Below are 14,935 nucleotides of genomic sequence, written 5' to 3'. Positions count from 1 at the left end.
GACACGTTGATGACGTCATTGTATCTTCAACCGGTTTGCACACGGATGACGCTCAGCATAACGAGTAAAAAAATAATCACAAGTGGTTCATGAAGCTTCACTTTCACACTTAATTCTCTACCACGATATATACCTTTTACCGTGAAGGGATGCAGTTCATACCGTGATATGAATTTTGGGCCACATCGCCCAGCCCTAGTTCTCAAATAATTTTAGCCTAACCTGGCTAGGATGGCACTAATAGCAACATAAGCTGCTTTTCCACCAACAAGTCCAGGATCTTTGAGTTCTTGGTTGTAAAAGTTCAGCAGGGATTTTAGAGTTGTGTTTCCACAGTGTTTTCGAGTTCTCTGTAATGAATTCAAATGAGTTTGATGAGTCCAACAACACCCCCAAATTTGACCAATCAGCTTTGGTCATTGAAGCCCGCCCCCTCAAAGAGATGGTAACAGGGATGCCCCCTGGGGAATTTAATTACCCTGGAAATTGTTGGTGGAAAAACACCCAAACTGAATTTTACTATGGTAAATTGAAACGTTCTATAGATGAGAATTTAAAATTGGGCCAAAGAGAAAACAAACTCATTTGTTCTGCCGTTCCGTTATCCAGAGTAGGTTACGGGATCCTGGAGGTTAAAGTAAGTTAAAATAACTTAAAAAGATTAACCTTACCATGTGTTGATATGCTGCGTCAACGTGCCGGTGTGTGCTGAATGAGATACTATGACGTGTTTTTCGGCAAAAGTATATTAAGTAACCAGTTGAGTTGATTTGGTCATTTGGTGGCTAATGTCAACAAGAATAGGGTCCAAGCTTGTTTTTTGGGGTCCAGTTTTTTTTTTTTCTTTGTAATGCGCCATGATTAGCATTGCGTGTCAAGGGGCTCAGTGAGGTTGTGACAAAGTGCGGGGCTTAAGTTTATAGTTGAATTGGTGCAGGGAGGCTCCCAACCTATATTTTAGGCAGTTGGTCTTACCTTGAATGTGGACATGGCTGGGTCCCTGCTATACCTGTCTATGGTGTGGAACTTGGAGGAGTGGTTGAGCTCATGGTACAGCTCAGAGTGTCTTTTGCGAGTGTGCATCACTTTCTGGAAGGGAAGAAAGGAAGGGGACACCAAAAATGAACCAAAGAGAAAACAAAATAAGAGGAAGGGGGTGGGAGGGGAAAAAATGGGGCTGCTGTGGGGGGGTTTGGTGGAGGAGAAATTGGGTGTGGGGACTACAGTGATGTTCCTTATTAAATGGATTAAAGATGCCTGATAATTTGTTAAATTTAAACTTGGCAAATGTCTATGCTCTTTTTAGAATTTGGCAATTGGAGGTGTAATATTAGGTCATTGGTAAGTGTGACCCTTGACAAAAAAAATAAAATATGACGGGTGCTCTAAGTGTAAAATCCAACAAATAAACGGCTAATTCCTATCCGTTTTCATGCAAACAGCCAGTTGTGAATCCATTGAAATTGACAGAAACAGTTAGTAGCTTGCCACAAGTCGTACAAACACTAATAAAATTATGTTTTCTAATAAGGTCAAAAAGTGAATGTCCAGTCTTTAAAACAGTCTGATTAGAATAAAAAAAAAAAAAAAAAACTCAAAGTACTGAGGAAAATCCTTAACTTTATGGATACTTTTTGGATAGTCAAGAAAAGACTGGAAATTCACAGGAAACCCGGGTCATTCTACAGAGACCATTACTAACACACAGACACACACGCGCACAGCCAAACTATGTTGTTCCAACAAAAAAGAACCAGCCAGTCAACCAAATGCAGTGACCCAAAACTCAACTACTAGTAATTATCCAGACACATGGAACACTCTACTTTGCTGTTTCTTAAACCAGAACCCCCACGGCTACATTGCAGCATAATCTCTCTTAATTGTACAAGACAGTGGGATGTGTAACCCATCATGTTATCATTTTTTCACCGCATTAATTTGTTGAGACAGAAAGAAAGGGCATTTGTTGCAGAAACAGCATACGATGAAAGTCTGTTCCGAAACCGTTATTTGCACGTCATGCAAGGGTGGGGTTAAGCGATGCTCCTACGTACACTACTCAAGTCCTGGCAGAAGCACAAGAAAGCAAAGACAAGCAGGTAAAAAGGTGACGACGTCCAAGACCTTACCTCAAAGTCCAGCTCAGAGTATCGTACTCTTTTCCTCTGCAAGAGGAGAGGGCCCAGGGGAGAGAAGAAAGCATCAATGTCCACCCCCTAGGATTCATCTTTAATTCTGACCCTCGCCTTGGGGTCATTTATTTAAAAAAAAAAAAATGAAGAGCGCTAATATGTTCTGGTTTCCCAACATGAGACAAATATTCTTACAGTTCACATGAAGAACGGGCTAATTATTCTGTCTATTTCGATATAATGAGATCAGTGAAGTTTAATAACCAAGAATTAGTGAACATTTTTCTCAGCTTACACAGTCTCAAATACAACCACATAATCGTCAGAATTAATCATTCTTTGAGACACTTCCATGGAAATTACAGGATAAAAGAAGGCTTGATCAAACATACTCAAAAAAAAAGGTTTTAATCCTCAAATCTGTTTAAAGTCCTTCACTATCCTTGTCGTACAATTCTGCAAGCGGCGTATATATAGCGAGCGGCACACAAGCCGCCAATTTAGCAGCCGCAGATGTTTCCAACTCATCTGGCTACGACACCGAGTGGCGCCGTGTTCCGTCTCCCGCTCGGAGCACGTGTCGTCTGCCAAATTTGAATTTGGCACAGAGTGGAGCTTCTCCCCACAGCGAATTAAAAGCTGTGTTTACTCTGCAAAAGGGCAGAGTTGCTGATCGAAGGCAAAGGCAGCCAAGTTTTTTTCAAAGGTAAAGACATTAAAATGGTTTGAAGAGTTAATCGCATAAAAGTCTCCACTTTCTCTCGTTCTTATCCTTCGCTTTAATAAAGAATCCGGTAATCAAGCTCACTTAGAAAGATGGCAAGCATACGACGTGCCGTGGAATGTTTATCATGGTGCAAAAGGGCCTTGCAAAGACTTAGCAGACAATCATAAGAAACTTTCAGCACAACTCCCATGGAAGTAATTAAACGGATGGTTATACTTTGTTTTCAAAACAATGAAAAGCTTTTACTTGAACTATTACGACTATTAGGTTTTATAGAAGTCCTCCAAATTAGAATTTATCTACTATACACGTTAGTTTTTATACAAAATCATACTAAATTTCTGAAAAGCTTTCTTTTTGCCCACTTTGAGGTCTCTGCATGTCAACCAAGGTTTAAGCTGCTCCACACTGTGTTGGTATATTGAAGCATGTTGACATTTTCACGCCTGCGACGTCCTCTACTTCCAAAATGACCATAAACTGGTGTTGCTACTGTTTGTTTGAGACCTCTTGCATACTAATGAGAATAACGTGACCGACCTCTTTTTGAGATCAACCCGCTGTCGTTCGCTGAACCTATGAGGTTGAGGTTCAGCCTACTCCCAAATCCTCCAGAGTCCGCCCCCTTCAAAAGACGTGCAAATCACGGAGCTAACGAGTACGAATCGTTCTGCTACATTTCTCGGCGTCAGATTTGGTGCAAAAGTCCCGTGACTGGACAGCAGCAGAAAAAAAACACTTGTGACTCCTAGTGGCGACTTCTTTGACTACAATTTGTCATTTCTACAGGTACAAATCGTGATTTTTACAGATACAAAATACTTTCTACAGGTACATTTTTTTTGTTTGTTTTTTTACACGTACGATTTTTTTTTTACGTCCAATTTTTTTTTTTACATCCATTTTATTTTAAGTACACCTTTTCTATTTTACGGGTACACATTTTTTTATTTTATTTTTTACGCACATTTTTTTTTTTTTTTACGTACATTTTTTTTTTTTTTTACAGGTAAAAATCACGCCTTTTACAAATAAAAATGTCTACTTTTTTCTACAGGTACACTTTTTTTTTTTTTACGAGTTACTTTTGCACCATATTTAACTCCATAGACATCATATAAATTGAAGGATTGGAGGGTGGGTTGGGGTTGGTATAAATTTCAAAAGTGGTCATCCTGTCAATACTGAAAGATGCCCATTTTGCTGACAAAAGGAGAAACTTGGGAAAAAAAATGACGTTAGTGTGTTTTTATCTTTCACTTTAATTGTCACGAATTGTGTTGTTCATGGCCGTTTTTCTACTTTTTGTTTTGGTGGACTGTGTGAGCGCTCCTCCCTGATTGGTGGCGCTTGTCCCCAACTCTGTTCACCAATCAGGGCAAGGGAGGACACCTGATTGTTGTATTGGCTTCAGGTGCGTGACCAGGTGTGGTCATTAGTGGCCACAGTTTAAAAGGCTGTTGGTCAGACTGGTGCGCTGGTCTGGCTTTTATGCACTGCTTTCTGCTTGAACACAGACAGTATTGTACTTGAAAAATACGTATTTGGTATGTTGTTTTATATTTGTTGTTGCATGATGATCTTAAACATCTTGTTTATTTAGGTTTAATAAGTGATGTGGGCAGCATTTTTATTTTTTTGTATTTGTAGTATATGATAAAGTATTTGTTTACATTTCTTTTCCTATGATCAATTTGTGCACTTTGTATAAGAACATGAAAAAAATATTTTGTCATGCTTGGAATGTTTCTGGGGGAAAAACATTGATAAATTGTTTTGTGTTTATCAATTAACGTCCTATTTTTTTTCATTTAAGAAAAAGAAAACAAACGGGTTGACATTTGATTGAATAAGAAATTCAATGATACAACTACCTTATTCAAAAAAAGTATTTGTCTTGATGATACTGGTCCTGTATTTACTTTGTATCAGACCAATACCAAAATTTGCAATATCGCACACCACTAGTGACACAAGTGTGGTTCAAATAAAATGGACCGATTATTACAGTTTGTTTTGGCCTGAAATCAAAAAACTGATGATGATGATGATGATGATGGAAGGGTGCCCGGGGCACTGACAAGTGACAAACCAGCAACATTTTGTAAAGTACCCACTTCTGGGACTGTTATATCATTCAGGTAGGAGGGGAAGAGTGGTTGGGCACATAATAATATGGTCAGGGGAAAGACGATATAGAACTGCTTACATGTTATAAACCTCAGTCTTTGGTTGAGATAAGATTGATGAACCACTAAGCTTTTAACACATTCACTACCTGCCTGGTTAAAATGAATCTTTGACAGAGGTGTCAAATCCAGGTCCAGAAAGTAAAAACTCTGTCGTGGGTTGTCTTTAGCCACAGGTGCTTCTATCTGAACGGCAGTTAAACGAGCTCCTAGGGAGCTCGTTTATCTGGCGGTGGCACCTTCCACCGGTCGCGAGAGACAAACTGCGGCAGAGTTTTTGCTTTCTGGACTTTCAATGATCAGAGGAGCGAAATCAAGTTGACACCTCTGATCTTTGACTTTTATAGCTGTCAAGCCAATGGATCTTTGACGTCTTGAGCAGCCAACGGCAAGTTTTAATGAGGGTTCAAATCTAAAAATCGATTGACAGTTTAATGAATTCTGCAGTGCAGGACCACAATTATACATCCATATTACCATGTTCGGATTGTGTTACTGTTACACCATGATGATCTCATTTCAAGAGACAGTCCTTACTCGCAGTATTTAGCGAGGATACAATCACAGAGTGAAATTATAACCTATTTTTGTCTGCCAGTTGTGAACTTGTGGCTCTCCTGAGTGTTAATGACTCATCCTTATCATCATCAACCCGGAATGAAGCCTCTCCACCGATGGGGAAAGTGTCCTTTTCATCGTTTTAATAAACTTTATGAGTCAATCTGATCCCTGTGTCACTGCTGGTGTAAATGTCACATGCAAGGTTTTCTCAGAATCTGACTCACTGACTCGCTCACATTCACACATGCACGCTCAGCAAAGAAAATTCGTCATTTCAGTAAATATGCTGCTCATGAGCGATAGTTTGAAGGTTAATTTCTTTTACAGTCATGTATAGGTGTCCCTGTCCACTTATAAGGGTCAATTTCATGTTTTTCAAGCATTTGTTGTACTTACCTTTTATGAACATGACCTATTTACCTTGGGTAGTAGCTAAATTGTGTGATGTACAAATGTATCGTTTGATTCCAACACTATACTAGCAACTTCATAACCTCAGGTCAAAAACTAAACATGGTTAACAAGCTGGAGTTCCACAGGGAGCCCCTCTTGGACCTCTCAACATTGTACCTACCTCTAGGGATCCTGCTGAGAGGCTAGCATTGGCATTGTTGCTGCCCAGGTTTCGCGGCAGGGTTCTGGTTCTCTCCACCGTCGATCCCCCTGTCAGAATTTGTCTGACTGACGGCCTCTGGCCTGGTTTCAGCTGGAGCGAATGCCCGTGAGGATGCATGTGCCCCCCATGGGAGCGTACGAGACCACCCGGAGCTATCACGTGGCTGTGTCCGTGGGGCAGCGTTTTGATTGTCCCGTAGGAGCGGTTCAGGTTCATGTTGATGTTCATGTCGCCCACGCTGGATGGCACAAAATCGGCCGGGTAGGCCTCGCTCTCGGCGGGATGGAGGGTCAAGGGAGAAGGGGGAGGAGGGAAGGGGGGGTCCTCCACGGCGATATTGAGGGGCTTGTCTTCGCCTCCCAGTCCCAGGCCTCCTCCTTGGGAGGACGGCGTCGGGGTTTTGATGCTGACCGTCCGTCGCGGTAAGACCATGTAGTCCCCCTCGCCTCCGCTGCCTCCTCCGCCACCGCTCCCCCCGCTCCCGGCACTCCCGTCTTGGGAGGTGTTGGAGGACCCAGGCGGTCTAGCCCACCCGAGGCCACTTTCGGTGCACAAGTAGATTGGAGCACCGCAACGCTGTTGCACCTGTTGTCTCTGCTGATCCACATTCATCTCCTTCTTCAATGACGTGTCGCTCAGCTCATTGAGTCCTCCAAGCGGTGGAACCTTGTGCAAGTAAAAGGGTAGTTAGACATATTATCCTTTTAAATGCAACACCATAGATAGCTCGAGTTCATATTTCATCTGGTATTAAGGCTTTCAAAAGTGAGAGACAAACTTTCCCTTTCATGTTGCACTTGATTTGAGTCAGTTTCCCAGCCTCGATGGGTATCTTTTTAAGTGATGTTAGCATTTCTGAAACTTATCTGATGGCATATATAAAAAAAGTTATTTCTTGTGAAAAGTCAGCAAAGTATCTGGAATGACAGCCTTTACAGTATTCCCACAGGATGGAAGCAAATTGTCAAATATTTATCTAAACTGGCTTTAATTTTTGGTTTAGGAACATGTTAAGATACGATTCCCGTACCTGCACAATAAGATTGGGAGGGGGGATGTTCCCAGGGAGGGAGCTGAAGTTGACCCCGACTCCCCCGTCCTGATGGGCGGCAAGTTTGGGATCGTCGTCGTCATCCAGGGATATCCGGGACAATGTTCCAGTTATGGTGGCTGGGTTACAGGTGTTCACCTCCTTGAAAATGACTGAAGGGACATGAGGTACAAATGGTTCCCATTGGGAGAGCGAAGGGGCAGAGGGTGGAGGAGAATCGGGATGAAGCATTAGGTTGTCAAAAGAGGAGCGGGTAAGAGGAACAGGCCAGGGGCAAGGAGATTTTAGGAAGGAAGAGGAATGAGACGTTCACATGTCAAGGTTTAGAACAGTAAGGGAGAATGAAGCTAGCAACGTGAATACAACAATATAACAGTCTTATTTGGCTCCCACTATTTTTGAGTTTTGTCTTTTTGACCTGAAGTCTTCTCCCAGCTCAGAGTTGGCTCCAAATCCACACATTTTTAATGGCTCAGAGAATTAGCATCAGTGCAAAATGCTTTGTCCCCAAAATGAAACGGAGCCAAATCCCTTTATTATCCCGTAGTCTCTGATCATGCTGACGTATCAGCAGCCATTTACTGATGGTGAACTTTCATTTTCCTATTCACTGCAATGCTGTAAATCAGGGGTGTCCAAATCCGGTCCTCGAAGGCCACTATCCGGCATGCTTTAGATCAGGGGTGTCCAAACTACGGCCCGGGGGCTATTTGCGGCCCGCGGCAAATACTAAAATTAATTTTTCAATGCTGTTTTTAAAAAAAGAGGTTGGATTAAACATTTCTAGCTACGCAAAGACACAAATTTGCAGCTAATAATTCAGTTCCAGAAATAAAAATAGTTTCATCCACTTGTTTCTTAGTGTCAACGTTCAATTTGGGAAAACATCACATTAATTAATCGTTAATTATTAATGAAAAAAAAATGTGAAAACATCACATTAATGGTTGTTAAGTGTGGTCAGTTGGCGACCGATTGTTCTTGTGGTTCAGAATGTCAAGTTGGGATCAGCTGCTGCTCAGTGGAGAGGCATATCTATGATCGTGGCACACAGGGGTCACTATTTGCCTTGTGACTGTTAGCAGTTTTCAATAAGTATGTGTACATTACATCAACAATTTAGAATTGCTTCATTGATTTTTACCATGTTTAACTCATTCACTGCCATTGACGGAAAAATACGTCAAATTATGCATTTTTTGCTGGTCTGGCAATGAAATGTGTTAATAAATAACTAACAAAAAAACAAATCAAAGTGGCCCTTGCAGCTTTCTATTTTTCTGTATGTGGCCCTCGGAGGAAAAAATTTGGACACCCCTGCTTTAGATGCTTGCCTCAACCAACACACCTGGTTCAAATGACCAGGAACCTGAAGTAGATTGGAGCGCCATCTAATTCAAATGATCAGGATTGTTATCATTCTGATGATTTGAATCAGGTGTTTTGGAGTTGGGGACCATCTAAAATATGTAGGGTAGTAGCCTTCGAGGACAGGAGTTTGACGATCCGGTCTCAAATGATCAGGAGCCAGAAATGGTCCTGATTAGGTGGCCCTCGAGGACTGTGAATTGAACAAAGCATCTTAATAGTTGCTCGAGGTAAGTTGTCATGCATATTATTTAGGACAAAGAAGGGTTTTAGCTCCTCTCAATCGCATGCTGATGGTAGAAAAAACATCGAGGCTATGTCCACACATAAACAGGTTTTTTTTTTTTTTGCAATAAAAAAAAACTAAGGCGATCAACACAGAGCACTGAAAGAAAAAAACAAATCTTTACCACAAAATCTGTTTTTTTGTACCTGTGTTTGTGTGGCTATTGCCTATCTTCAAATTGCATCATTCCTCACATAAAAGGCCAAAGAAGTCATGCTTGACACCATGCTCATTCACCGCCTGGCCCCAAACTCTAAGCGCAAGGATATATTAAAATTTTCTTGTGAATGCTACTAATAATAATCTAAGTCCTGTCGATGCACACAAGAAAAACATTTATTATAGAATGTAGCTTCTAAAGGATTCAAAAGTAGAGGAGTGAAAAAGTTCTAGGTTGGGGACCAGGCAGGGTTCGTTCAGTTGGGCAACTTACATGGGTGTCCTCTCTCTGCAAAGGTGTAGGAGGAGGGGAAAGTGACTCCATGTTAATGTTTCAAATGTACAATTGTATACATCCGAAAACATCCAGGCACACACACACAAGCACACGCTCGCTCGAGACCAGTCCTGAACACGGAAGAATGCTATCTTCATGCGTGATATATTAGCGCACACATTTTCTCAACACACACTGGGCAGGATGAGCGTGATTGATAAGCAAGAATAATTTGTTCATCGCAGTTGCAGCGCATAATCCGTCATTTCATCATTCGTGGACGGCAAAAGGAAAACGGTTACAGCTCGACATTTACTTGTCAGCAATACTAATCGTGTCGAACAAAAGGGAAATGATAGGAAAACAAGAACTCACCTGTTTGGCATGCCAAGTCCACATCCTTCTCAAAATCGGTCTGAGAAAGGGAGGCAAGGTAAGTAGAGAAAGGAAAAAAAAGTGACTGGGCACAATGCACACATTAACAGGAGCAGCTCATGTCAGATGAGTGATGAAGATCTCAAGTGGCCCCCTCACTGCACCTGGTGATTCGACTGAGCAAAATGACGTACTTTTTGGTCAGTTTATCCAAATCCTTCTTAAAACAAAGGATTGATTTAAGAGGTAGCAATCGCATTGCTATTGACTTATACTTGAAGTACTCAAATGTCACGATACAATCTCACCATATGAACCTCACGATATTGTGGGGAAGTTGGCGATACTAGAGAAGAAGTTCACTATATTGTATTAAAGACTCACAATATTGCTCTCCGCCATCTTGAATTACTTTCTGAAGAGTGTGCAGCATGTTTTCCTATTATCATGCTCAGTCACTACGCTGTGTTTGGCTGAAGTGGATGCTCTGATTGCAATTTTAGAGCCGATCGCAAACCCCCCCCCCCCAAAAAAAAAAAAAAAAAAGTCTGATGTATCGATCCTGATTTTTGCAAATCCCGATTTTATCATAACCAACAAGCATACTCCATCAATGTTACCTTGTTTAATTGTGCCAAAAAACAACGAAAAAGAAAGAACATTTTTGTTCTCTCAAAAAGTCAAGTCAAAAAGTAAAAAGCCTTTTAGTGATCTCATAGCAGAAGAGGATAGTGGCCGACTTTTCCAGACCACTGGGGAGGGAGATGAGATCGGTTTTAATGTAAGGATTGGCAGATACCCCCCCAAAAAAAATTAATCGGAGATGATTGGTGCCCCCCTAAAAGTAGTTTTTTTTTTTTTTTAATAACGTACCTTGCAGATAATATCACAATAGCACCGTCATCATCACATCCCTAGCACTTAAGTCAAGAATAAAATATATTTCAAACACTTGCATGCATATAGAGATGCATAGAGAGTATTAACTCACTCTAACCAAACTACAAGAGCCCATGAAGTAGCTAGGAAACCTAAAATCATAGACTCAACAACCACAAAATTAGGTAAGCACTCTATTGAATAAAATCTTTTTAGCTATAGCAAAAGAAAAGAAAAAGACAGATCTTGCATAGTATGACATTTGATAGTGAAGGTGTACCTAATATTGTGTCCAGTGAATTTATTTATGAACCTAGTCACACTCATTGCTATTCATTCTGCACGTCACAGCTTGCCCCTACTGAGCTTTAAAGAAAGGTGCAACGTGTAATTGAAACATACAATGCATTTGATGTGTTACGTCGATTGACTTTCTTGCTCGATGGGATAAGAAATGTTGAGAAGTGGAGATGGGGAAATCCAATGCAGCCAGTTGTAGTACATATCAACATGGCTTCTTTTTGTGTGTGTGTGTGTGTACTAATGTGGTCCCGTATTGTGTGTTATTGCGGTCGTTGCGGGTTAGGCTGTGGTGACAGGCCTGCTGCCGGCACGCCGGTGGGAGGAGCCGTGGCTGGCACCCACTCGCGCATGGGTCTTGTGCCGTAACGCAGGCAGCCAAACTGCTGCCCGTAATGGGCCACATTTGGACCCTTCTGAGGGCGCGGGAGAGCACAAAGTTGTCAGAAGTGGTGATGAAAGCAAATTTGTAGAGCTTTAACAAGTGATTAGCTTTTCATGTAATGTTCCCAAACAGTACATTTTATTCAACTTTAACAAGGTGGCGTGGGGGACAATGTGCCTGTAAATTTCAAGGGATTAACATTGTTATGAGGTTCCCTGTGAACATTGTTGGAATGTTCTCGCTAATGTTGAAGCAAATGTGCAGTAACTGCTTTGCTGTAGCGTTCTTTATAATACAATTTTTTCTTTCAGTACAGATTAAGCAATGGAAACTGGGGGAACAAAGGTTACTCATGTGCCGCCCTAATTGGCATGGTAACCGTTCTCCAGTGTGATAGATTCGCATGATAAAAACACATTCATCAAGAAATTAAATTAGCACCGTTTCTCTGTAAATGCTCCGTTCAGCGATAGAAAATAAGGAGGATAAATGCCGTGAAGGATTGCGCCACCCCGCAGTGAGTAGGACTGCAAGGTTAAACCTCGGAGGGACGTTCAGAAAGCCATAATCATTGCTGCAAAAAGATCTGAGGGAGAAATGGAGGACCGTGCCAGGCGAGGGTTGCTCCAAATCATGTGACACAAATGGGACTCTCGTAATTGGCCAAGCAGTATACATGATTTGTTACACAACTCTAATATATATATCAACATAAACCAAACTTATCTATTGTATAACTGGGGTCAAAAGGATAATACATTCCCGCTGAGTTGCAAAGCTAAAAAAGATTGATAGAAACTGATGCAATATGATAATAATTTAAAATTTAGTGGAATATTATACAAAAGGTATTTTGGGGCATCATTTATAATTACTTTTATTCACCGTGATGATGATGGTGTTGCTGGAAACAGGATGGTTATTAACTCATTCACTCCCGGCCATTTTCATGTTCTATTGCTATAAAAACATGGAACCTACCAAAAGAAAAATGTGTCTCTTCTTTTATCAGGAAAAAAAAAAAAAAAAAAGTATGGTATATATTTTTTTTTTATCTGTTTTTACGTTTTGTAGCAATTAGCATTAGAATTAGCTAAGTTTCATCATTATTCACAAACCTGTTGAAAATACTAGGAAAAAAGAGCTTGTTGCAACATGGACCTGCTTGATCTCTTATACTTTGTTGCCACCTGCTGGCCGTTTTTTTTTTTTTTTTTTTGCAATAACTACCATCGCTTTAAGTGACCACTTCAGGTCAGCAACTGCATCAAAGCCTTCATACAAAAACTCTAGCAAACAAAAACCTAAAAAAACGTATAAATACGTTTTTGGGAGTGAATGAGTTAATGTAATTAAGTGTAGTTTTGTACAATCTCCTGCCAAATTCTCATACAGACTATAATAGCATCATAAATGTAAATTAGAGCGTGAATGTAAAGTGGGATGAAATGGATTGCTATTCACCATGATCTGCACCTGTCCATTCTTGCAGGAGTCTGGGGAGTTCTCACTGTCGTCTTTGCATCCCCCCATCCGACAGCGCATCGCATCTTGAACCTGAAGTGAGCGGCGGTGACGTACAGGAGGATGGGAGGAATGGAATAAAGGAAGGGAGGTGATAAATCGAAAGAAGGTGCAGGAAATTGCTGTACTTGTTCATCAGACACGTTCCTTCACTGACAGATGTGCAAATGTTGAACTTTGTCCCTCATTTGCCGTTCACGTAAGCGCAAACTAAAATTACAAACATTTCCATTTAGGTTCTCTGATGGCCATTCCCATTTTCCTTATCAATACTTTTGTGACTCAGTATACAAACACATAATGTTAAGATATAACAAAAAATACTTTCAGCTTTCTGGAATCTTGTTAAAATGTTGCAGCATATAACTGTCCGTTGTTTGTAGATGCTTTAACGCATGAGCCATCCTCGTGTCATATTTGTTTTCTTTCTATTAAGCATCCTGGCAACACGTCCCAATTATTTGTTGAAGCACCAGTTCTCATAACGGCTTAAATCAAATAAATTGGATCGCATGGGCAGTTCCAGGATTATTTTCTCTTCAGACTCTCTCAATGTACGTTCCCCGCCCCCGTTTCAGGAGCGACTTCATTTGTCAGTGTTGCCACTGTCAAATCCCAAAAGACGGTCATGGGCGGGAAACAAGAGCACTCATGTAGCAAGTGGTGCAAGTGCGAATGAGAGCATCTCCATTCTCACTGGGTGGTCTTATCTGAGTGTACGCGCTGCTACAAATGGATTGGATTGGAGCAGCATCCATGTCTGATTAATACTGCATGGCCAAGCTTATTGCCTCTATTGTTTCCTTCCATCCGTCTCTTCCCTTTATGCCCGTACTCATCCTCAGAGGCGATTGTTCTCCATGTGTGTGTGGCATCCAATTCTGCTCCAAACACCGCTCCCCTATCATCAGCTCTTCTGAATTTCGTCACCCCACCCATTACAAAACTCTGCATCCCTCATTTTTCCAGCCTCTTTTTTTTCCTGATGCACTTTACGATTTCTCACAAGATAAGCCTCCCCCCTCCCCACCGCATATTTGAATATTCACTCCTCTCTGTCTGATCTCAGCGGGGCATCTGTGTCGCCGTGGTCTTTTCATTCCCTGCCGCAGTAGGCGAAACCCTTGTCACCGCTGCCATACTCATTGTCTGTAGTTTGCCTCTCACAATCTGTCTTCTTCCTCCTCTTTGTCAAAAGGAAAACTTGAATTGCCATTGTGGAGTAAACATTTTTTTTTTTTACTGGCAAATGCGTTTAAACGTATTTGTAAATACATTTATATGTACTTACAAATACGTTCAAACCTACTTGGAAGTATGTTTATGTACTTGCAAATACCGTTTTACGCAGCTGCACATAAACTGCTTGCAAATAAGTTTGGCATGTTCAAACTATTTGCAACTGCAAGTATGTTCGAACGTATATAATGTTTGCAAATACGGTTGAATGTCCTTTCAAATATGTTCTAACCTATTTAAATACGTTCAAATGCACTTGGAAATACTGTAAGTTTGAACGTATTCAAATACGGTTAACAGTATTTCGGGCGGCGTGGCTCAGTGGTATGGTGGTCGTCTCCCACCCGAGAGGTTGTGGGTTCGATCCCATGCCATTGTGACCGCGTCGAAGTATCCTTGAGCAAGATGCTGAACCCCCAGTTGTTCCTGATGCTGCGTCATCAGTAGGTGAACGGGTAGTCAAAAATGTAAAGCGCTTTGAGGGCCTTGTAAGGTGGAACAGCGCTATATAAATGAAGTGCCATTTACCATTTGTAAGTATGTATTAAGCATATTTGCAAATATGTTTGAATGTTTCCTCCACATCAGCAGGTCATTTCTCCTGTACGATCATGAGTCCTGACAATTTACCAAGACTAATGCCTCCATTCAATGTACCCTGCTTTATATATTGACTAAACAGAGCTAAACATTTTTATATTCACTTACAGCAGGGGTGTCCAAACTTTTTCCTCTGAGGGCCACATACAGAAAAATCGAAAGCCGCAAGGGCCATTTAGATTTTTTTTTTAAAGTTATTTATTAACACATTCATTGCCAGACCAGCAAAAAATGCACAACTTGACGTATTTTTCCGTCAATGGC

General features: G+C 41.1%; 1 protein-coding gene across 25 annotated transcripts in view; it reads right to left on the bottom strand.

Annotated features, from left to right (window-relative positions):
- adgrb2 (adhesion G protein-coupled receptor B2) overlaps window positions 1-14,935 on the bottom strand; it is a 168,636-nt gene that overhangs the window by 16,695 nt on the left and 137,006 nt on the right. For 15 of the 25 annotated variants that reach the window (XR_013280501.1, XM_077508001.1, XM_077508006.1 and 12 more), the window contains 7 exons: window positions 12,773-12,865; window positions 9,745-9,784; window positions 9,367-9,381; window positions 7,259-7,431; window positions 6,187-6,894; window positions 2,133-2,168; window positions 976-1,089 (listed from right to left, as the gene is read on the bottom strand). Coding sequence is in view for 24 of the 25 variants with exons in the window: in XM_077508001.1 (XP_077364127.1) it covers window positions 976-1,089; window positions 2,133-2,168; window positions 6,187-6,894; window positions 7,259-7,431; window positions 9,367-9,381; window positions 9,745-9,784; window positions 12,773-12,865 (1,179 nt within the window). In the remaining variant the exon portion in view is untranslated. The remainder of the gene's footprint in view (window positions 1-975; window positions 1,090-2,132; window positions 2,169-6,186; window positions 6,895-7,258; window positions 7,432-9,366; window positions 9,382-9,744; window positions 9,785-12,772; window positions 12,866-14,935) is intronic. The other 10 variants (XM_077508000.1, XM_077507999.1, XM_077508004.1 and 7 more) reach the window with 5 other exon arrangements.

The sequence above is a fragment of the Festucalex cinctus genome, chromosome 19 (genome assembly GCF_051991245.1).
Source record: "Festucalex cinctus isolate MCC-2025b chromosome 19, RoL_Fcin_1.0, whole genome shotgun sequence".
NCBI classification, from domain to species: domain Eukaryota; kingdom Metazoa; phylum Chordata; class Actinopteri; order Syngnathiformes; family Syngnathidae; genus Festucalex; species Festucalex cinctus.
This window is presented reverse-complemented; position numbering and strand designations above follow the sequence as displayed.